The sequence below is a fragment of the Salvelinus alpinus genome, chromosome 5 (genome assembly GCF_045679555.1).
Source record: "Salvelinus alpinus chromosome 5, SLU_Salpinus.1, whole genome shotgun sequence".
In the NCBI taxonomy this organism is placed as follows: Eukaryota; Metazoa; Chordata; class Actinopteri; order Salmoniformes; family Salmonidae; genus Salvelinus; species Salvelinus alpinus.
The window spans coordinates 78,781,643-78,803,949 of NC_092090.1; the positions used below are offsets into that span (position 1 = coordinate 78,781,643).

At 44.2% G+C, this 22,307-nt stretch overlaps 2 protein-coding genes and 1 long non-coding RNA gene across 6 annotated transcripts in view; 1 reads left to right on the forward strand and 2 right to left on the reverse strand.

Annotated features, from left to right (window-relative positions):
- Window positions 1-7,768, forward strand: part of ep400 (E1A binding protein p400) — a 35,218-nt gene extending 27,450 nt beyond the window's left edge. For 2 of the 4 annotated variants that reach the window (XM_071403427.1, XM_071403428.1), the window contains exons 40-52: window positions 8-144; window positions 260-395; window positions 516-695; window positions 825-870; window positions 1,385-1,497; window positions 1,685-1,877; window positions 2,102-2,235; window positions 2,446-2,634; window positions 2,863-3,037; window positions 3,214-3,419; window positions 3,625-3,774; window positions 3,899-3,973; window positions 6,310-7,768. In XM_071403427.1, the coding sequence (XP_071259528.1) occupies window positions 8-144; window positions 260-395; window positions 516-695; window positions 825-870; window positions 1,385-1,497; window positions 1,685-1,877; window positions 2,102-2,235; window positions 2,446-2,634; window positions 2,863-3,037; window positions 3,214-3,419; window positions 3,625-3,774; window positions 3,899-3,973; window positions 6,310-6,609 (2,034 nt within the window). In that variant the 3' untranslated portion in view covers window positions 6,610-7,768. The remainder of the gene's footprint in view (window positions 1-7; window positions 145-259; window positions 396-515; window positions 696-824; window positions 871-1,384; window positions 1,498-1,684; window positions 1,878-2,101; window positions 2,236-2,445; window positions 2,635-2,862; window positions 3,038-3,213; window positions 3,420-3,624; window positions 3,775-3,898; window positions 3,974-6,309) is intronic. The other 2 variants (XM_071403429.1, XM_071403430.1) reach the window with 1 other exon arrangement.
- A 1,437-nt stretch (window positions 7,769-9,205) lies between these two features.
- LOC139576874 (serine-rich adhesin for platelets-like) lies at window positions 9,206-14,721 on the reverse strand. Its single transcript, XM_071403431.1, has 6 exons — window positions 14,588-14,721; window positions 14,437-14,473; window positions 13,912-14,192; window positions 10,105-13,669; window positions 9,822-9,900; window positions 9,206-9,590 (listed from the first exon to the last, which is right to left on the reverse strand). The coding sequence occupies exons 1-6, from the start codon at window positions 14,638-14,640 to the stop codon at window positions 9,427-9,429; spliced, it is 4,179 nt and encodes a 1,392-aa protein (XP_071259532.1). The 5' UTR covers window positions 14,641-14,721; the 3' UTR covers window positions 9,206-9,426.
- A 149-nt stretch (window positions 14,722-14,870) lies between these two features.
- On the reverse strand, window positions 14,871-16,264 carry LOC139575234 (uncharacterized). Its single transcript, XR_011674925.1, has 3 exons — window positions 16,153-16,264; window positions 15,140-15,241; window positions 14,871-15,010 (listed from the first exon to the last, which is right to left on the reverse strand). It is a non-coding gene; the product is annotated as an uncharacterized lncRNA (long non-coding RNA).
- Between the last annotated feature and the right edge of the window lie 6,043 nt (window positions 16,265-22,307).

Here is a 22,307-nt window from a genome sequence, read left to right on the forward strand (position 1 = left end):
CCACCAGTCTAAGAACAGCCGGCCGCTGCGCACCTGTCAGATCTACACCCAGGATGACAACGCTACACACATCCAGCTCTACAACAGCCGCTTTGAGCTCATGAAGATCATCGCCAGCAAGAGGAGTCCCCCCATCAAACCCCTGTAAGCACTCAACATGATCTTTCCTCTGTACCTTGAAATAATACATGTTGTGTCATCAGCCTTATGATAAACATGCTCAGTGTTTAAACTATTAATTCAATGTTTGCTTCTTCAGTCTGGGGATGAACCCATTCCAGAAGAACCCCAAACATGCCTCCGTCCTGGCAGAAAGTGGGATCAGCTACGACAAGCCCCTCCCTCCCATTCAGGTGGCATCTCAACGTGCTGAGAGGATTGCCAAGGAGAAGAAGGTGTGTACGGTTTACTGTATATTCTCTCTGGATTTTGATTAATGGCTAAGTTTGCAGTGTGACAGTCAGGTCTGTTGTCATGGTGGTATGCACTCTGATCTTCTGTGTGTGTCCTGTCAGGCCCTAGCCGAGCAGCAGAGGGCTCAGCAGCTAGCTCAGCAGGCAGGAGCCCCCCAGGCCGTGGCCGGTGCTGCCCAACCCCAGGCTGGGGCTCCCGCTGCAGGCCAAGCCCAGGCCCCGGGGGTCCTCCAGGCCCCTGCAGTGGCTGGCGCTATGGCTGTACCCAACACCGCTGTCCTGGTGAGAATGGGGAAAACGTTGGAATTTATGTCAAACCAAGTTGTTCTTTGTGGTAAAAAAAGAGCTGTCTAATGAGTAAAATTGCATAATTTAGAAATATATTTTTTTAAAGAATGTTGTGTTTTTCAGGCTGGAGCCATAAAGAATGCTGCTGTGGGAACAACCATTCAAGCTGGTGGGTTTTCATGGCACACACATTGATCATTACAAAACATTTAGTCTGTAATCCAATTGTTTGTTGGTTTGGCAATGCCACTGTCAGCCAGAGAAATATGCTGAGAAGGATTATCACCACAGCAAGCAAGGTACTTAGAGACAAACGGACAGGCCTGGGGGAGAATTTTAAGGTCAGGGCCCTCCAAGGCTCACAAAATCATTTTTAGACCCAATCCACCCCCTGTACCCGGACTTTGAACTACTCCCCTCTGTACAGAACTAGACAATCATTTGTGCCAGGTGTGATATCCCTCATAAATAGCTCGGACTAATGTTCCTGTCTGCTCAGCAAGGCCAGCAGGCTAGTCTTTAAAAAAAAATATATATATGGTATGTAACTGTTATGAAAGTTGTATTGTCAATTTTGTTTTGTATTTAAACGCCAGTTTACATGTGTACATGACACTTCAACAAAATTTCCCCATGGGGACAATAAAGTCAGTAAGTAATAGTCATTTCTTAAATCCTTTCAGCCACCGTAGGGGGGAACCTGATTGTGAACACAGTGGCTGGAGTTCCTCCAAGTCCGTTCCAGGCCAACAAACGGCTGGTATCACCAGGTCAAGTCATACCAGGAACCCTGTCTGTAAGTCACTATTTATTACCTCTGCCATTGCGTCACTCTACTCTTTCCCAGTTTTTGTATTATAACACACAATGACCATTGTTTGAGGGTACAGTATTCAGAAGTCTTGCTGACAGAGTGAATGGTCTTAGGAGGTGTTGGTCTGGTTTAGGTATCATGAGGCCCTGTGCTCTTGTCCGTCCTTCAGCCTGCCAGTGCAGTAGGTGCACAGGTGGTCCACTCCCAGCAGAGAGCCATACCTGCCACTGCCGCCCCTGGGGAGGTGGTTGCCATAGCTACGGGTCAGGGTGTCAGGGCCGTTACCCCGGTGACTGCCTCTGCGGTGGTGACCACCACTCTGACCCCAGTGCAGTCCCAGACCCGCTCCCTGGTCACACCAGGTACTGCACACATTGTTCACACTGAACACCCAATCAATCAAATGTATTTATATAGCGCTTTTGACAGCAACATTTATCATTTAAGTGCTCTATCAAATAACATAATATGTCGGTTGTTTCTACACTGAACGCATACAACAGACATAACAACATACTACTTAGTTAATGAAGTGCCATGTCCACTGGTTTTGTGATACGACTCCTCTCTCGCTCTCTGTCCCCAGCCACAGGCATGCAGCTACCCCAGGGCAAGCCCATCACCCAGGCCCACCTCCACATGCTCCGACAGCAGCAGCTCCAGCAGCAACAACAGCAGGCTACCTCGCCACAAGGCATCAAGGCTGTGGGAAAACCCCAGGTACTGTACAGAGAACCCTTTCATTTACTCTATGGCCTCCTAGAATTAGCTTCTTCTGATGCTCACCCACTACTCACACTCTGTGACTAATACTACTTAGCCGTTTTGTCTTGTAAAAATAAAGAAACCATGCATTTCAGCCAACCCTCCAATGATTAATCAGTACAGACAGTCAGTGAACTGACCCTTTAACTCTCTCCTTGGCTATAGGAGCTTCTGAAGATACACAAGCAGAAGCTGCAGATGGCCCAGCAGCAGGCAGGAGCCGGCCAGCAGCCTGTCCAGGTGCAGCCAGCCGCAGCCCAGGCCAACCCCCAGCTTGCCGCTATAGCTGCCGGTCCCAGAGCCGGAGCCGTGCTGGCTGGCACCACCGTAGCTAACTTGCAGGTGGCCAGACTGGTAAGGACCAACTTTATCACCTTCTCTTGTTTTTTTCTATAGTATATAGCCTGGCCTAGGGAATTATGCACCACTGTGTTGTGCTGATCTTTACTACTTTCAGACTGGTAAAGGCCTTTGCTGAGATGTGTCCATTTTGAATAATGATCTACTAGAGGTAACCCAGTTTGAGCATAATTAATGATCCATTGAAAGTGTTTATGACAGTGTGTCTTTACCTGTGTCCAGACACGGCTGCCCACCCAGGGTCAGATCCAGGCCCAGCCAGGGCAGACAGCCCAGGTGACCCTCACCAAGCCCCCGGTGGTCTCTGTGCCCGCCGTGGTTTCTTCCGCTGGCGTCACCACCCTGCCCGTCACTATGGCTGGCATCAGTGTAGCCATTGGACAGGCCCAGAAAACAGGTGGGAAAACCCTCCTATTCTCAGCAACTAATTAGACTGAAACATTCATAATCGGCTCCTCTTAGCACAAACATGCATTCTTTACCAATGATAACACACACATACCCTCACACTCCCTCTGTTCGGTTACATGTCCTGAGATTGTTCTGTCCCTGATCTTGCTTACTCTCTTGTAGGTGGGCCAGTGTTGACGCCCCCGTTCCCCCAGATGCAGGTTCAGCAGCTGCTCCAGATGAAGAAGCAGCAGGCAGCCGTGCAGGCTGCCGCAGCCCTGCAGAAAGCAGTGCAGCCACAGCCAGGACAAGCCTCTGTGCAGCAGAAGGTGGGGCTCTGGGGGAAAACCGAACCATCACAGTCTACGCAACCACACACACATTTACAAGTAAAGAGCTGGTGTTCTCTTGTTGTTACTGTAAGGGTATGGGCTGGTCAGAGGTGCATTTCAAATCTCAACCGAAAGTGGTGCTCTTGAAACTACAACCCAGTCTATCCATAGTTGGAAATCTGATTACGAAGAAAATGTGCGCCATGAATTATTGTCAGAAGAATCAATCTTCAGTCTAGTTGTGGTCTGTGTCCTCCATCAGCTGGGCACCCAGCAGATGACAGTACCGACTACCCAGCAGCAGAAGGTCACCTATGCTGCCACCACCCAGCTACAGCCTAGCATCAAGACCCAGTTCTTCACTGCTTCCATCGCCCAGGCTGGGAAACCCACTGGGGCCCAGCAAATCCAGGTAGACACTCGCGTCTTCCTACTCAGATACTCCAACCCACTGGCCTTCATGCACTGGGTCTTAAATGTATAGAGCTATTATCCAGAGGTGTGAGGAATGCTAACTGCTTTCCCTTGTATATTAGGTGGCTAAGCTCCCCCAGATAGTGCAGGGGCAATCCACTGTGGCCAACATCCAGCAGATCGTATCTCCACAGCAGGTAAGAGCACTAACCCACACAGAAGGGCAGTATCATGCAGGATTTTTATGAGGAGTATGGCATGAGAGACGACAGGTTCTGCTTCCTGTGTCTATTAACCTTTCATGACTATTCACTTCTTCATGACTTGAATACAAGTCAGCTTGGTTAAATTGCACAATTAATTTGTGCGTTGTGACATTTAGGTAATTTCCCATAAACTGTTGTGAAATGTTATGACAGTGAATAGAGGTACCAAGAGGGCAGCATAGTCTGGTAACATTGTAGCGGTATTGTTAAAGAGGGGTAAAGATAAAGATTTTGTTGGGGTGCCAGGCTGGTATTAACCCTGCTGATAGGAAAATGGTAGGTTAGAGTACCTCTACCAGACACGCAGAAGAGACTGCCTTTTTGCAAAATCTTTATCTTTACCCCTCTCTGGGCCTCCCAAGTGGCACAGCGGTCTAAGGCACTGCATCGCAGTGCTAGAGGCGTCACTACAGATCCGGGTTTGATTCCTGGCTGTGCCAAGACCGGGAGACCCATGAGGCGGCACACAATTGGCCCAGCGTCGTCCGGGTTACAGGAAGGTTTGGCCGCCTGGGATGTCCTTGTCCCATCGCACTCTAGCGACTCCTTGTACGGTGTTTCCTTCGACACATTGGTGCGGCTGGCTTCCGGATTAAGCGAGCAGTGTGTCAAGAAGCAGTGCAGCTTGGCAAGTCGTGTGGGGGACACGTGGCTCTCGATCTTTGCCTCTCTCAAGTCCATACGGGAGTTGCAGCGATGGGACAAGACTGTAACTACCAATTTGGATACCACGAAATTGGGAGGAAAAAATAAATAATATATACATGCAAGAAAACAAACATACAAACTCAGCAAAAAAAGAGACGTCCCTTTTTCAGGACCCTGTCTTTCAAAGATAATTCGTAAAAATTCAAATAACCTCTCACATCTTCATTGTAAAGGGTTTAAACACTGTTTCCCATGCTTGTTCAATGAACCATAAACAATTAATGAACATGCACCTGTGGAACGGTTGTTAAGACACAAACAGCTACAGACGGCAAGCAATTCAGGTCACTATGAAAACTTAGAACACCAAAGAGGCCTTTCTACTGACTCTGATAATCACCAAAAGAAAGATACCCAGGGTCCCTGCTCATCTGCGTGAACGTGCCTTAGGCATGCTGCAAGGAGGCATGAGGACTGCAGATGTGGCCAGGGCAATAAATTGCAATGTCCGTACTGTGAGACGCCTAAGACAGCGCTACAGGGAGACAAGATGGACAGCTGATCGTCCTCGCAGTGGCAGACCACGTGTAACAACACCTGCACAAGATCGGTACATGCAAACATCACACCTGCGGGACAGGTACAGGATGGCAACAACAACTGCCGAGTTACACCAGGAACGCACAATCCCTCCATCAGTGCTCAGACTGAATAATAGGCTGAGAGAGGCTGGACTGGGGGCTTGTAGGCCTGTTGTAAAGGCAGGTCCTCACCAGACATCACCGGCAACAACGTCGCCTATGGGCACAAACCCACCTTCGCTGGACTAGACAGGACTGGCAAAAAGTGTTCTTCACTGACAAGTCGCGGTTTTGGTCGGATTTGCGTTTATCGTCGAAAGAATGAGCGTTTCAGAGGCCTGTACTCTGGAGCGGGATCGATTTGGAGGTGGAGGGTCCGTCATGGTCTGGGGCGGTGTGTCACAGCATCATCCAACTCAGCTTGTTGTCATTGCAGGCAATCTCAACGCTGTGCGTTACAGGGAAGACATCCTCCTCCCTCATGTGGTACCCTTCCTGCAGGCTCATCCTGACATGACCCTGCAGCATGACAATGCCATCACGCACAGAACGAGCATTATGGCTGATTTCCTACAAGACAGAAATGTCAGTGTTCTGCCATGGCCAGTGAAGAGCCCGGATCTCAATCCCATTGAGCACGTCTGGGATCTGTTGGATCGGATGGTGAGGGCTAGGGCCAACCCCCCCCCCCCCCCCCTCTTGCAGGTGCCTTGGTGGAGGAGTGGGGTAACATCTCACAGGAAGAACTGGCAAGTCTGGTGCAGTCCATGAGGAGGAGATGCACTGCAGTACTTAATGCAGCTGGTGGCCACACCAGATGCTGACTGTTACTTTTGATTTTTCCCCCTCCCCTTTTGTTCAGGGACACATTATTCAGTTTCTGTTAGTCACATGCCTGTGGCACTTGTTCGGTTTGTCTCAGTTGTTGAATCTTATGCTCGTACAAATAAAGATTACAACCAGGAGCGATCAACTTACACTTTATAACATGTCGTCTTCTGTTTGATTTAATGTGACCCTCTTCCTGTCTCCCAACAGATCCAGCCCCAGACGGTGGCCCTGACCCAGACTACATCCTCAGCCCAGCCCCAGGTCCAGATGATTCCAGCAGGCACAGCCACAGCCCAGGTGGTTCAGCAGAAGCTCCTCCAGCAGCAGGTGGTGACTGCAGCTGCCTCGCCTCAGATACAGACCCCCCCTCCTCACAGCCTGGCCCAACAGGCCCCAGTTTCCACTGCAGCAGAGTCCCCAGTACAGCAGCAGCCAGCTAAGGGCCAGGCTCGCGGAGGGGCCATGAGGGGCAAGACCCAGGCCAAGCCCAGCGGGGGCAGCAGCTAGGTGCCCACAGGACTAGTTAGAGCTCCCCTCTCAGCTAGGCTAAGCAGGACATCTCATCAGTGTAAATGCACTCAGTGACTGAGGAGCAGTGTTATGAAGAGATCCAGCGTTATGAAGGAGTGGTGGAGTCCAGTCTGAGGTGGCTGTGTTGAATCTAACCTGGTTTAAGGAACTGCTCCATGTAAAGGAATTACATGTCTTTTAAGAGTATCATCTATCTTCAACACAGTTCTGTAACTGTCGGCTGTTTCCTTCGACTGTTTCAGAAGGTCTCCCCTGGAGGAAACCTCCCCCCTGGACCAACATCTAATATAAGATCAGAAAAGCAGAAAAATAATATTCATGCCTTTTTTTAAATTGATGAATATGTTAATGTTACTCCATAGATATCCTGTGGCAATGGGCTGGTGCATAGCTCATTTGGGGAATGTCCATTTGAATAATGTTTTGTGTATTCATACATTGTCCCTGTCCGCCTTGATGATATTATTCTCATGCTTACCGTTTATGATGTCTAATTTCATAGTTGGTAGATATAGAAAACACCCTTCTCGTTAAAAAAAGGTATCTTGATAAAGTAATGCATATGAGACTACATCTCAGTAGTACAGGTGCATTGCCTACCAGAATGATAAAGGTGGGAGGACTTCAGTCCTGTGAAAGTTATTCACAGACATCAAAGCCATGAGTCATTAGTGAATGCATTTCTACCTATAGAAACACATAACCTTGTTCAATGTATCAATTTAACATTGACAGAAGTGTCCCTAAAAGTTAGCTCCTTAAATTGTTTGTATAAGAGGGAGCTTGCCAGGTCCAAAACTGCCCCAATCGTGATTGTATCACAGTTATAACGACCACTGAAAACACACATGAAATCATCTGAATGTAACATGTAGTTTTTTTTGTAACCTTCAGATATTTAATGGATAATAATGCATGTTCCTTCAGTCGATTATGTTTATGTAACAAATACACTGTAAACAGGTACTTTAGTATCTTGTGTTTTCTCATAAATATGCCGTTTTTTTATTGATGTTGAAGAAAAAAAACTGTAAATAACAATGAAAAAGGAAAACATTTGTACTTGTAAAGTAGTTGTGTTTTCATTGGATTTTTTCAGCTTAATTGTAATAAAGTGTTTTGTTTTTATACACAATATCTGGTCTGACCTAAGTAATGATAATATCTTTATGTTGTAAGTTTGAGCTATGTAGTCTGAAGAAAGCTTGTGATTGTGTTTCTGGCACCCGGGTAAGCACGCATCCTACGTTATCTCCCAAAGCAGGCAGTATTACCACTGCACTGGATAACCTAGCTATCTATAGTGGCAACCAGCTAATATTTTCATTACATACAGTGCATTCGGAAAGTATTCAGACCCCTTGACTTTTTCCACATTGGTACGTTACAGCCTTATTCTAAAATTGATTAGTTTCCCCCCCTCAATCTACAGATAATAACCCATAATAAGAAAGCAAAAACAGGTTTGTAGATTTTTTTTTTTAAATGTACAAAAATAAAATACTGATATCACATTTACAAATATTCAGACCCTTTACTCAGTACTTTGTTGAAGCACCTTTGGCAGCGATTACAGCCTCGAGTCTTCTTGGGTATGATGCTACAAGCTTGGTACACCTGTATTTGGGGAGTTTCTCCCACTTTTCTCTGCAGATCCTCTCAAGTTCTGTCAGATTGGATGGGGAGCGTCGCTGCACAGCTATTTTCAGGTCTCCAGAGATGTTCGATCGGGTTCAAGTCCAGGCTCTGGCTGGGACATTCATGGACATTCAGAGACTTGTCCCGAATCCACTCCTGTATTGTCTTGGTTGTGTGCTTAGGGTCGTTGTCCTGTTGGAAGGTGAACCTCTGGAGCAGATTTTCATCAAGGATCTCTGTACTTTGCTCCGTTCATCTTTCCCAGGAAGTCTTGGTGGTTCCAAACTTGTTCCTTAAGAATGGAGGCCACTGTGTTCTTGGGGACCTTCAATGCTGCAGACATTTGTTGATACCCTTCCCCCAGATCTGTGTGCCTTTCCAAATCATGTCCAATCAATTGAATTTACCACAGGTGGACTCCAAACAAGTTGTAGAAACATCTCAAGGATGATCAATGGAACCAGGATGCACCTGAGCTCAATTTCGAGTCCCATAGCAAAGTTATTTCTCTTTTTATTCTTAATAAATTTGCTGAAATGTTCTAAACTTTTTGCTTTGTCATGAGGTGTTTTGTGTAGATTAATGAGGAGAAAAACGAATTGTATCAATTTTAGAATAAGGCTGTAATGTAACAATGTGGGAAAAGTCAAGCGGTCTGAATACTTTCCGGGTTGCATTGTAAGTTTACTTTTTATAACACCCTTCCTGTGACATAACCGTTGGGAAATAATGGGTACTACTACTGTATAATAGGTTAAATCAAAAGGTGGAATATGCTGCAATAGATAAAAGCCTTTCTCAGTGTTTTAGTCATGAGGGATAAAAGAAAGCTCTCAACAGCGCTGTCTGTTTCCCCTGCTGGCTGCTGACAGTGGCAGATATGTCAGAAGAGAAAACATTTATTTGGGCAGGAGGGCAGAGATTCAGGCCTAAAGCCACTCAGAAGATCCTGGATCACTGGATCAGAGGGCATGTCACACAGTGTCAGAAGAGTCAGACTTTGTGTAGAAGGGCTATAAACACCACTATAGTTAATGTTGCTATCACTGCTAACATTTAAAAGACCAGTATTGTAATCTGGTTTGTTAACGGGAGCACATAAGAAGACAAAGGCCAATTTCATGCAATGAATGACGTTTAATAAATTGTCTTAAGTTACTTGGTCTTTAAGGACTGTTTGAAGGGCTTGAACAGGCCTTTGGAGATGGCAGAAAACATCCTAACAAGAAGTGGACGTTTGTGAGGCGTCTCCTGTTGGGAGCTGGCGGGGAGATCCTTTGGCAGTGCAGACATGGCAGCATGTGGCACTATGCTGGGCACTACAGAAGAGAGAGAGTTGACATGCACTTTAATTTAGAAATGATGTCATGTATGTTACAACTCAAACATAACTGACACTGATAAATGAGAACCAACAGCTTGAGGAGAATATAATTACTTTTACATAAGAGATGACTACTGACTGCGTATATAACCTTTGTAAGGTTATTTTGAAATGGCATTTCTTTGTACAACAATATCTCAAACAATGTCCTGTTGTGTGAACTTACGCATGCCATCTTCAGCAGTGGTCTGTACTTGTTCTGATTCAGAGCGGTGGGAATCCTTCTTGTTCCCCTTCTTGAATAGCTAAGTATTTAAATAGAAAAACATGTTAAAAAAATGTCACAGCTGAACAACCTCATGATGATAACAATCACGCCTACCACACCAGCACAACAACATTTATGATTGGTTTTGGAATGAATGGAATGTTTTATATTTTTTACACTGAATAGCATTGTTTACTCACATTATCTCCCACAACTGTTCATTTAAATATGTTTGCTGTACCTTTAAGTTGCTTGTCAGCCTGACCAGCCTTTGTAGGAAAGATAATTTCCCGCTGCTAGCCCTCACATCCTCAGCCAGCGGAAGAGCCTTAGGCCCGGTGGTTTTGACTGATGTTCTTGAGGCTGCCCTCAATGCCTCATTACATCTGTGGAGAAGCGCTTCACTCAAAGACTTGACAAGAATCCTATCAAATGAAGAGTCCTGAGTCGACATGGCCTGTTGGAGGATTTTCTCAGAGCCAAACTCCTCCAACAGATTTTTGTAGACGGCTCTGTAGACTTTATGAATCCTCAGGTTCTCTGGATAGGCTTGTGTCTCAGAGCAGCCTGACCATGCACAGAAGACATCCATAACTTTGGGGATCAGGTCTTGTGACTTGCGTGTGACATCAACTGGGTAATCTTCTGTTGAGTTTTGGATGTTTATTAGAATTCTCACCACTAACATGCTGATGAGGCCGGTGAAGTCATCATCACTGCCCAAGTTATCAGAGGATGGGGTTGGAAGTGGGACATCTTTGACCATGTCTGGGCTGGTTGACATATTGTCCCTGACAATGTTTTGAGCTACACCAGAATGACTGGTGGTATCCACCTCCTCTCCATCAATGTTGGCCTTAAAGATTTGTGCTGCATTGGAGGTCTCGCTTGTTGCCATAATGACGCCAGGAGACAGCCGAGGGGAGGACATGCCACTCAATAGATTGCCTACATCAGATATAGTGGTTTCAGATGTTTGGAGAGATTCAGTTGGAGAGGATCCTCTACTTTGTGCATCAGAAACCACAGAGTCCATGACCTGGCTTACCATAACTTTGGTAAAGAGACTGACTGTGTCACTTAATACTGATGAAGAAGAAGAGCATGAAATTCTATCTTCAGACACTCTAGGCAACACCTTGGGCCCCTGAGCCAAACTCATTGAAGTTAAATAGGGCACAAAACTAGGAAGCAGGAGGCACTTAACAGACTCCTCTACAAACAGCTGAACCAGCTCGTAAGTTGTGGGCTTCCCCACCTTGTCATTCCTCTTCAGCTTCGAAAGGACGGTATCAGATGCGCTCTTTCCAGCCGCCACTGTCAGTACAAGAGGGGTCAAGTTGCTATCAGAAATGATGCGGTTGACTTGGTGACTGAGATCACGGGAGAGAGCACCAATCCTACCCTGAGATATGAGCTCCTCCAGTCTAGCTATTGCATCTGTTAGATCAGAGTGAGATGTAACCTGCCCTTCTGCCTCTGGATATACCTTCTTCATGATGGTATCTGCTATGGCAAACATGCTTGTTCTGGCATCACACACCAATGTTTTTAGCTTAGTAGATTCACTCATGTCAATGACTGAGCATCTTACAATGGGCTGAGCAGTACTCTCGGGTAACTCAGAAGGAATGGGAGTGCCAGGGAGTGCAAATTCCCACTCTGTCTTCTGTGATTTGGCAGTTGAGAATGACAACGAGGAGGAAGACCGCAGTGATTCTTGATAGACCAATTCCTCGCCACATTCGCTGCTTATCTTCTCAATGTTCTCCAGCATAGTTCCAACCACTTTATCTATTTGTGAAAGCTGTCCTGCAGCCACCATTTGGTCAGATTTTGAAAGTTCTTTCTGAATGGAAACCAGAATATAGCTGAGGGTCTTTTTGGCTTGAGCCTTCGTTGCTTTGGCTTGTCTTTGCAATGAGAAATAATTCCTCATCTTTGCCTTCACATTGTGGTAAATAGTCTTTGCAGTTATCCAGATTTTCTTCTCAGATACTTCCACACCAGTCTGGGGGCTTACAGCTGCAGCCTTAGTGGCTTCTGAGGATTTCTCATCACTCAGTTGAAGCATAGAGTCTGCCTGCCATAGAGTAGTAGGAGACTCTGTGAGCAGGAAAATGCTCTTCATATCATTTGCAATTGATCCAACAATTTCAAAAGCAACTGAATCTGTATGCTTCGAGGAAATGGTGGATAATGCTGGCGACATCTGAGAATCTGTCTGGCTTGAACCAACTTCGCTGGGGAAGAGATTGACAGATTTGGTCAGTATTTTTCTGACTTTGTTGGTTGCCTTCTTCTGAAACACTTCACTCGAAAGCTGCTCAATGACTGAGGCTGGAGTAACACTTACTCCCTCCAATGATGAGGAACTGGACACAGGCATGTCTTCTAGGTAAGACATGATACCATCCAAAAAGTCACAGACTTCAAAGGAGTTGTAAGAGGAACTCTCTACAACACTGGACGTTGATTCCAAATCTGCCATCTCGGACCTATACACAGTCACAATCTGAGATAAGACCTCTTTGGTGCAGGGCTCCAGGTTTGGATCACAGAGAACCAGTAAAGGTTGGGAGTTCTCACTCTGGCATTTGCGGAGAGCACCACGTCCAGTTGAGTTGACCTCTTGCAGTATGGCCTCACTCTTACTGAGTAGAGGAGAGTTCTGACCATGAGTACAATCTGCTCTGGTTTCAAATGGTTTCTCTTCTCCAGAGCCAGATGAATCATGTCGACTAGGGACAGCAGATGAACTGCATTCTGCTATGGGTGATTCACTCCTCCTTGCTGAAGATGAGTTCAGGATTGAACCAGGCAGAACACTGGAGTCAGTGTGCTCCAGAAGTTCTTCCCTTTGGAATGCAGCTCCACCCGTTCTGTGAAATAATTCTTTTATCTTTGCCTGGAGCCTGTCGTAGAGTCTACGAGACGTGTGAAATGGTTTTCGCTTTGGCATACAGTGTCCCACTTGCGGATCTCTCTGGGTGCTTGTTGGCTTATCTAATTCAGCTTGCTTCACAATGCCTTTGACATCTTCAACAAAGCTATCAATTATATTTGGCGCCTCCGAATCCATATTGGTATGTATGAGCACAGTGGCCACGGAATGATGGATCGTGTCAGGGTCAGACACATTCATCAAGCTGGGAGTGGCAGTAAATGAATGGGAATGTTGAACCAAACCAGAGGTTCCCCTGGGGAACCATCTCACTAGAATCTCGCTCACAGCCTTTGAGGCTTTGGTCTTGAACTTGTCACTTGACAGAATGTCAAGGTTTTTCACCAATGCCTTGCAAGATATACACGAGTTCAGCTCCTTTGGGAAAGAAGAGTCTTCATCGTCCAGGTGCTCCACTGCAAGGTCACTGCCAGATGCCAACATTTTAACTTTCACAGCCACTTCTTGAAGCAGCTTAACCGAGTCTGCATCTTCTCCTGTCAATTCATCCACCATGTCTGCAATAACAGCGATCACCTCTTCTGTTGCAGATGGAATGTAGGAATCAACATCTAACTGGTTGTCTGGAGCAGTGTGATCATAGAAAAACCTCTGGACCATGTTAATCATCTGTTCAGCGGCCTGAGTACCAGAGGCAATGGGGGACGACCGCCCTGAAATGGTTCTACTGATGGTCAAAGAGAGGGCCAAGTTGAGCTGTTCAAGCACCTCCTTGATAAGACCAACGGTCAGCTCAGGTGGGCAAGAGGCCAAAATCTCATGGTCAGAGAGTTGCTCCTGGACACTGCTGATGATACTGTCCTCTGGCATTCCCAGGTGGACTTTCAGTGAGGTCTGGGAACTTTAAAATGAACAAGCAAAGCATGTAAATTGCTGTCTGAAGTTGGCAAATCGATCTCTTACTGCTAACAAATCTAACAAGCATTATAATTGAGTATTCTAAATGTAATTTATATGCATTAGATATTGCAAAACACACCTGCTAGAAAGCCGGAAAATATTTAAATGGAGAAATGATTGTTCATCAGTTTGAGGGTTAGAATTAACTGCACACACACACACATTATGGGGAACATACAGTACCTCTTGGAAGAGGGTGTGCTAGACCTTGGTCGGAGAGCCCTGCCGCCACAGTTACACATCTCCTTCGCCAAATATTTAACTTCCTGGATGAGCTCCAGTCTTTTCTGCTCAAAGGCAGTGAAGGATCTTGCACTGTTGCCCCTCTTGAGTGAGTCAGCGTTGTCATAAAAGCCTGTCACCCCTAGAATGCGGGCCAGGGCCGGCAGCAGGATCTGCAGGGTGGTCTGTGCAATGAAGTTGACAATGGTCTTGCACAATTTTGCAAGCTGTTCCTTTGTCATCTGCATTGCACAAACAAAACAGAGCACAGCAGGTTTGGCAATGAAACTCTGATGTAAAGTATTCTAGATTGAACATTATGCATTTTATCAACATCGTTTTTCTTATCTGTGACTGAATTCAAAGTTGGATGAAGTATGACAGATTAATGAATGTAATAGCAGAATAGAGCTATGGTTAATTCCTCTCTCTTGATGCAACAGAACATTCCCAAATCAAAGGTCAAAGGCTGATGGAGAAACTTACAGGTTTTTTAAATCCTTTGTAGATCACTTGCCACTGCCTAGAAAATAAAAAATAAATGTGTTTTAGTTTAAGTTACTTTTTATTTCCTTCTGCACAAGAGTTTAGACATGTGAAATATGTGAGGCTAGATCAAAACATGGGCCTAACATACTCATCAGTAAGATTGCGCATGAATGAGATGAGGATTGGGTAGCAGTCCTCCATCTCATCTTTGTTGCCTGGGCCGAATGCAGCCTTAAGAGCATTCTTCTCCAAGAGCTCAATAACAGATCCTCTGTCCAGGTGTTTATTCCTCAATCCTAAATATGTTATTACCGTATAGGAGAATTCAAGATAAGTCAGACGCTTTTCTCTTAATACAATCCTTCGATAAAATTGCTACAATAGGACTATTGAATAAAACTATCCATGGAACATTTCTTACTGACTCCAGTTTGACTCCAGTTTCTAACATGGCCTTTATCTATGATATGCAGGTTTAGAGAACCAAAATACTACAGAGGAAAAATCTATGACCTGCATCCGTATCGGTGCCCTGCTCCCCTGACTTCTTGGCACTACTTTTCCTCTTCGCCTTGGATAGAATATAATAGGATAGATTCCAGATCACAAATAATAGACATGTTACATCAGGTCAATGCAGCTATTGTGACAATTGAGTGTTACTAGTCTAGTAGTTGCCCTGTCACTCCTGCCATTTTACCTTTCCTGTCTTCTTGGGCTCCTTCTTGAGCTGGGCCACTGGTTCTTCCTCAACAACCTTCCTCCCCTCCCTCTGGGGAACATCATAATCTCTCTGTACTACCTGAAGGACATATGAATTTCATGTCAATGTCAGATTAGATTCTTGCAAAGGACATCATAGAGCTACAGCCATATCAGAGCTAAACTGGTGATTGACTTAGAGAGAATTATACATTTGTTTTGCAATAGCCTGTGTTATCTTAAATTACGTTTTCCTGATTTACATTTCCAAATATTTTGTGTCATTTAACCTACCTTTTCTTCATCCATAATAGCACACAGTATTTTTTATCTCGAAAAACTTGTTCTTGTCTCTGTTGTTTTCACTCATGTTGAGTTTACTGAGGACACTATTGCAGCCACTGACTAATTAAGAACTACATACCACGTCAAGGAATGTTAGACCTTTACGACATCAGGGGCTAATTGCACATTCCCATTCTCTCATTAATATTGGGGGGGAAATATATTGATCAGATCAGATTACACAATTTCCCCGTCAACCGTTTTCGATACAGCTAGGCCCACATTGAAATCTTTTCACTAAGCACTGCGACTCAGGTCAAAACAGAAATAAACCTAGTCTAATTTCGTGTCGCCCTCTTGTGGATTTATTTCGGTACCCAACCGAAATAGTGAGCCAGTTGATTGATCTATTCCTTATAGTGCACTACTTAAAAGTAGGCCTACATTAGGGAATAAGGTGCTATTTGGTAGCATATTCCTCTCTAGCCCATGCCTCCACCAATACAATGATTTTAGATTTGTAGGAAGAAGCGAACGAGAGTGTACACTTCAGGAGAAGGGAGATATTATTGGACTGTATCCCTAGGCTATAGCCAGGCCTAAACCAAGTAGCCTTGAGTACGAACCCAAAAGCTTGGATTGCCAAAGGCCTATCATACCAAATTGGTGATAACAACTTTAAACTTACTGTAAAATATGTTCTACCTTCCCCAATATTTCACTTACCTTTTCTTCCACCATAGCTAATTTTATATCTCGAAAAGCATGTCATTGACTGTTTTGGTTTGGCTACTTTCAAGTTGAGTTATGATAAAAGAGCATTTTTGCAGACGCCGACTTTTAGTTAGTCGGCTACGTCATGGACAGAAGGCGTCTATGACGTCACTATAGTTTTTTTTGGAGGTGCGCAGTAGAGGTTAGAGGGTTTTAAGAAATTAATATATGTCGCCCTCTTGCGGAATTATTTAGGTACAACAACAATGTGTTGTGTAGGATCCAAATGATTGTTTTCTCCTCATCCCTGTGTTACGTGCTATTATCAGTCATAAACAGATTACTCCCCCACAGAGCAATACACATTAATAGTAAAGGGGTAACACTCTTTGTTCAAAGGAACAGAATAGCTGTCAGAGCGATGCAATTAGTTGATGCACCGCAAGGGGGCATTGTGGTGTCAGCATTGGGTTTATCAGGCACTTTTTTTCAGAAAACCGACGGCAGCGTCTATCATTGCTTTTCTACTATCTCTCCCATGCACCTCCCTCTTCCATCAAAAACAAATGACCTGGTTAAAGTTAGTTAGGCTAGGGGTTAGGGTTAGGGGTTAGGGTTAAGGTTAGAGTTAAGTTTAGGAGTTAGGTTAAAGGGTTAAGGTTAGAGTTAGGGGAAGGTTTAGCTATAAGGGTTAAGGTTAGGGGAAGGGTTAGCTAACATGCTAAGTAGTTACAAAGTAGCTAAAAAGTAGTAAGTAGTTGAAAGTTAGCTAATTAGCTAAAGTTGTCTGTGATGAGATTCAAAATTATAACCTTTGGATCGTTAGACGTCCATGTTATACTGTATGCCCACCCCTCCACCCTGACCAACCACCCTACTTTCGTTTTTGCCTTGAATAACCATTTGTCTTATATAACCATACCAAACAGAACATATACTAATTTGAGTGTCCCGGATTTACATTTACTATGTTACGTCTAGTCTATGAGATCAGGCTGATCACAGACATGAACAGAGTAATAGGTCATTGTAGTTATGAGTGTGAGTGTTAGAGAGGGATTGGAGGATTTCACTGTGGGTCAATGCAAAGCTAAGGATGAAGGATTTTTGTGGCATGACATAAAACCAGAAACCACAGCACAGAGGAAACCTCTGAGGGTCATAATGGCTGGTCCCATTAAACCTGGGGGAGGAGGAGTTTGAGCAGACCTCAGAGGACAGGAGCTGTCATGGTGTTAAGGACAGTAGATGAATCACCGCACTTTTATGCTCTTTTTCCCTGTGTGTGTGTGTGTGTGTGTGTGTGTGTGTGTGTGTGTGTGTGTGTGTGTGTGTGTGTGTGTGTGTGTGTGTGTGTGTGTGTGTGTGTGTGTGTGTGTGTGTGTGTGTGTGTGTGTGTGTGTGTGTGTGTGTGTGTGTGTGTGTGTGACAGAGGTAGAAAGTGATGAAATACAGAATTGTGCGTTCGTTTGTTGTAGCTTTCTATTATTGTAATAGATCATTTTCATCCCTAGCTTTTTAAGAATGAGGCAAGAAGAAGTCACATTTCTCAAACAAGAAACATGGTTGACTGTTTCCCTTCAGTCGATTTCTCATTCTCTTGTAAAATAACAATGATGCAAGCACTCTGATCTAGAAGCCAGTGAAAACGAGAGGTTTTACAGCTAGTTAGTTCAGCTCAGGAAAGCCCCACGGCAGCACTTTGGAGTGTAGCATTGTGTTTTGATATCCTCATTTCCTTTGACAGTGTCTCCCGCATTCCGACGGAGTAGATAAGGCAGTACTGGGTCGAGCTGGTGGGGCTTTCAGAGTCAGTTTCATCTTTCTGCTCAGGCACAGGGCGGGCATCCTATGAAGTGTTTATCTCAGGAGTGCCTGATTTACCTCTGAACGGTGTCAAATGTGAGAGAAAGTGGGATCCGGGTGCTCTTTACCCATTGTATGGATGTCTCTCTTTTTCACAGATCCGTGAAAGAGGCCCTTTGCCTGAGGAAGAACAGCCAATGAGAACCTTATTCCAGTCAGATACTATCAATATTTGTGTTGACACATATCCTACTGCTTCAGTCAGGATAGCAACACGGCTTTGTTGTCGTCTGTCGGAGACGGAGATACTGGTTGAGCAGAATACATTTAGAGGTACATTGGGAAGACAATCCTGCATGTATGAAAAAGCCCACCCTGTGGGATTGAATAGGTTCAGCTGTCCCTGTGGTGTTCTTGTAATTATTGTAAGGTGAATCAAAGGAACATACAGTATACATCCTAGAATGGACAATATTTTCTATTCTGTTCTACCTAAATCCTGATAATAGAAACACATGGCCTATCTATTTACCTAGCATGCCACACTAAGGGATGCTCTGGTCGGTCGATTTCTGATCACAGAGCCCGAGGGGGCTACCAACTAATGATGAACCTGCTTTATTCACATTCTATTGAATAAAGCCTACGTTGGTGTGACGTTCAAAGACCTTCAGCCATACAGACGGGTTGTCATGGAAACCAATTGCTACACCTGTCTTTGCATATTATAGGTTTGGCAAAACAGTGCCTCGTGTCATTCAGTGTACCAATACTAATACCTCTATATGTGGTGTGCGTCATATCGATATACATATGCCATTTCTGAATATCTAAAATGATTTTCAACAGGATTTTCAAATGATAATAACCTACTGTGTGCATTGATAATGATAAGACAGCATACACTGCTACTACAGCATTGCAATTCCTTCTTCCATTGATGGTGGAGTGGAACATCCCATATGACAGCTAGACATCTAAAGAATAAAGCCCATATGATATGTGTTTCTGGTCTGTTCTCTGGGTGCAGCAGCTTAGTGCTCTAAGTGATTAATCAGACCCTGCTGCCTGATTCCAGGGACTTGCAGGGGGAAAGATGTGCCAATGGTAATGCTCTGTATGGGAGAGAGGGAGAGGGAGCACCAGCACCCTAATATACTGATAGAAGGTCCGCCACTTTGAAAACGTACCATTGAGATATAAAGGTAACTGTGAAAATAAAGGAATCATCAATATAAAGTGTCTTAATATGGCGTTGGGCCACCACGAGCTGCCAGAACAGCTTCAATGCACCTTGTCATAGTTTCTACAAGTGTCTGGAACTTTATTGCAGGAATGCTACACCATTTGTCCGTGAGAAATTCCATAATTTTATGTTTTGTTGATGGTGGCTGGTGTGGCCCAGTCAGATCAGTTTTCTTCACACCAGCAGCATCAGTCCAGAGTTCCCCCCCTGCCCCCCTCCTCTAATCTGCAGCATCTCACTAAACCCGCCTTTAGTTGGTGCTATTTTTAGACTTCATGTGATTTATTTACTGAGGCCAGGGAAGACAGCCAAGTCACTTGACCTGAATTGCACTTCCCAAATACAATGGGGGAATGCCAAATGCAATAAACAACTCCAATTGAATATATCCAATAACTGAGAGAGGAACATAAACTGAAATCTATCAAAGCCTCAGTTTATATCTAGGGATGTTTTGTGGGAGCAGTGCCTGGAGCACAAGGGGTCACAATCTATTTTTACCATTATAAAAAAACTATACCGTTAGATGTTGCTTGTATCTATTTGGAACTCCCTGTACAATACATTTTATTGTATCAAATTGTGTCAAATTGTATGATGATAAACACCAGGGACACAGAACAGTGAAAAATACCCCTCTTTACTGAGCAGCAAGTGAGTCAGGATTTGGACAGTTGGAGATGTTTGTGTTGCAGGGAGGCAAATCGACAGCTTGACACAATGAGGCACAACATGAAATGGTACATTTACGGGTTGAACACTCCAGTGCACAAGTCCGAAAACGTAAAATTTCTGGAAATTTGCGGGCACGTATCCAGCAGTTTTAGGCCCGGCACATTTCCCGTAAATCTCAGGTAATGGACCACTTTTGTGTGCAGACATACACAAAAGTGTACAGTTGAAGTCGGAAGTTTACATACACACCTTAGCCAAATACATTTAAACTCAGTTTTTCACAATTCCTGACATTTAATCCGAGTAAATATTCCCTGTCTTCGGTCAGTTAGGATCACCACTTTATTTTAAGAATGTGAAATGTCAGAATAATAGTTGAGAGAATGATTTATTTCAGCTTTTATTTCTTTCATCACATTCCCAGTGGGTCAGAAGTTTACATACACTCAATTAGTATTTGGTAGCATTGCCTTTAAATTGGGTAGCCTTCCACAAGCTCCCCACAATAAGTTGGGTGAATTTTGGCCCATTCCTCCTGACAGAGCTGGTGTAAATGAGTCAAGTTTGTAGGCCTCCTTGCTCGCACACGCTTTTTCAGTTCTGCCCACAAATGTCCTATACGATTGAGGTCAGAGCTTTGTGAATGCCACTCCAATACCTTGACTTAGTTGTCCTTAAGCCATTTTGCCACAACTTTGGAAGTATGCTTTGGGTCATTGTCCATTTGAAAGACCCATTGCGACCAAGCTTTAACTTCCTGACTGATGTCTTGAGATGTTGCTTCAATATATCCACATAATTTTCCTGCCTCATGATGCCATCTATTTTGTGAAGTGCACCTGTCCCTCCTGCAGCAAAGCACCCCCACAACATGATGCTGCCACCCCTGTGCTTCACGGTTGGGATGTTGTTCTTCGGCTTGCAAGCCTCCCCTTTTTCCACCAAACATAACGATGGTCATTATGGCCAAACAGTTCTATTTTTGTTTCATCAGACCAGAGGACATTTCTCCAAAAAGTACCATCTTTGTCCCCATGTGCAGTTTTATGGCGGTTCTGGAGCAGTGGCTTCTTCCTTGCTGAGTGGCCTTTCAGGTTATGTCGATATAGGACTCACTTTACTGTGGATATAGATACTTTTGTACCTGTTTCCTCCAGCATCTTCACAAGGTCCTTTGCTGTTGTTCTGGGATTGATTTGCACTTTTCGCACCAAAGTACGTTCATCTCTAGGAGACAGAACACTCTCTCCTTCCTGAGCGGTATGACGGCTGCGTGGTCCCATGGTGTTTATACTTGCGTACTATTGTTTGTACAGATGAACGTGGTACATTCAGGCGTTTGGAAATTGCTCCCAACAATGAACCAGACTTGTGGAGGTCTACATTTTTTTTCTGAGGTCTTGGCTGATTTCTTTTGATTTTCCCATGATGTCAAGCAAAGAGGGACTGAAGATAGGCCTTGAAATACATCCACAGGTACACTCAAATGATGTCAATTAGCCTATCAGAAGTTCTAAAGCCATAACATAATTTTCTGGAATTTGCAAGCTGTTTAAAGGCACAGTCAACTTAGTGTATGTAAACTTCTGACCCACTGGAATTGTGATACAGTGTTAAATAATCTGTCTGTAAACAGTTGTTGGAAAAATTACTTGTGTCATGCACAAAGTAGATGTCCTAACCAACTTGCCAAAACTATAGTTAGTTAACAAGAAATTTGTGGAGTGGTTGAAAATGAGTTTTAATGACTCCAACCTAAGTGTATGTACACTTCTGACTTCAACTGTAGCTAGTGGTTCAGTAAATCCCCAGAAACGATCACACACGTCCACCCGCTTGCCAGGACACATCTTGAAATTCCAGTGCACGCCTTTGACATCAGTTGCAATACATCTCCATCCACGTCCATCCAAGTCTCTCCCATAAATGTCACTAAATGGCCCTGTACCTGCTCAAGGTTGCGCACACTTATTTGACCCCCTGAATGCTAATGCTAGTCTTTGCTAGCTTGCTTTAGTCACTGCTGTATTAAAAACACAATCAAGTATTAAATGAATGAATGAATTAATTATAGTGAATTAGGAATAAATTAATGAATGAATGAATAAATAAATTACTTTTAATTATTGTTATTATTATTAATAATATCACACATCAGGGTTCCCACACCTTTTCAGAAATAAAATTCAAGCACCGCTATCAAGGTTTTTACAGGACATCGCGATACTAATACATAAATAAATGTAATTTATAATACAACTCAACTCTCAAGTTCCTTGAGTAAAACACACAAAGACACTTCTTGAAGGATGACAATTAATTTCTGTAAAGCAGGAGAAAGCAGGTAATGGTGTCTGCATTTAGACTAAGCAGGGCCTTAAACTAAAGTAACCCCTGTGGAGGCTAGCCCTGGACAAAGCTGGATGACTCCAGCCAGTAC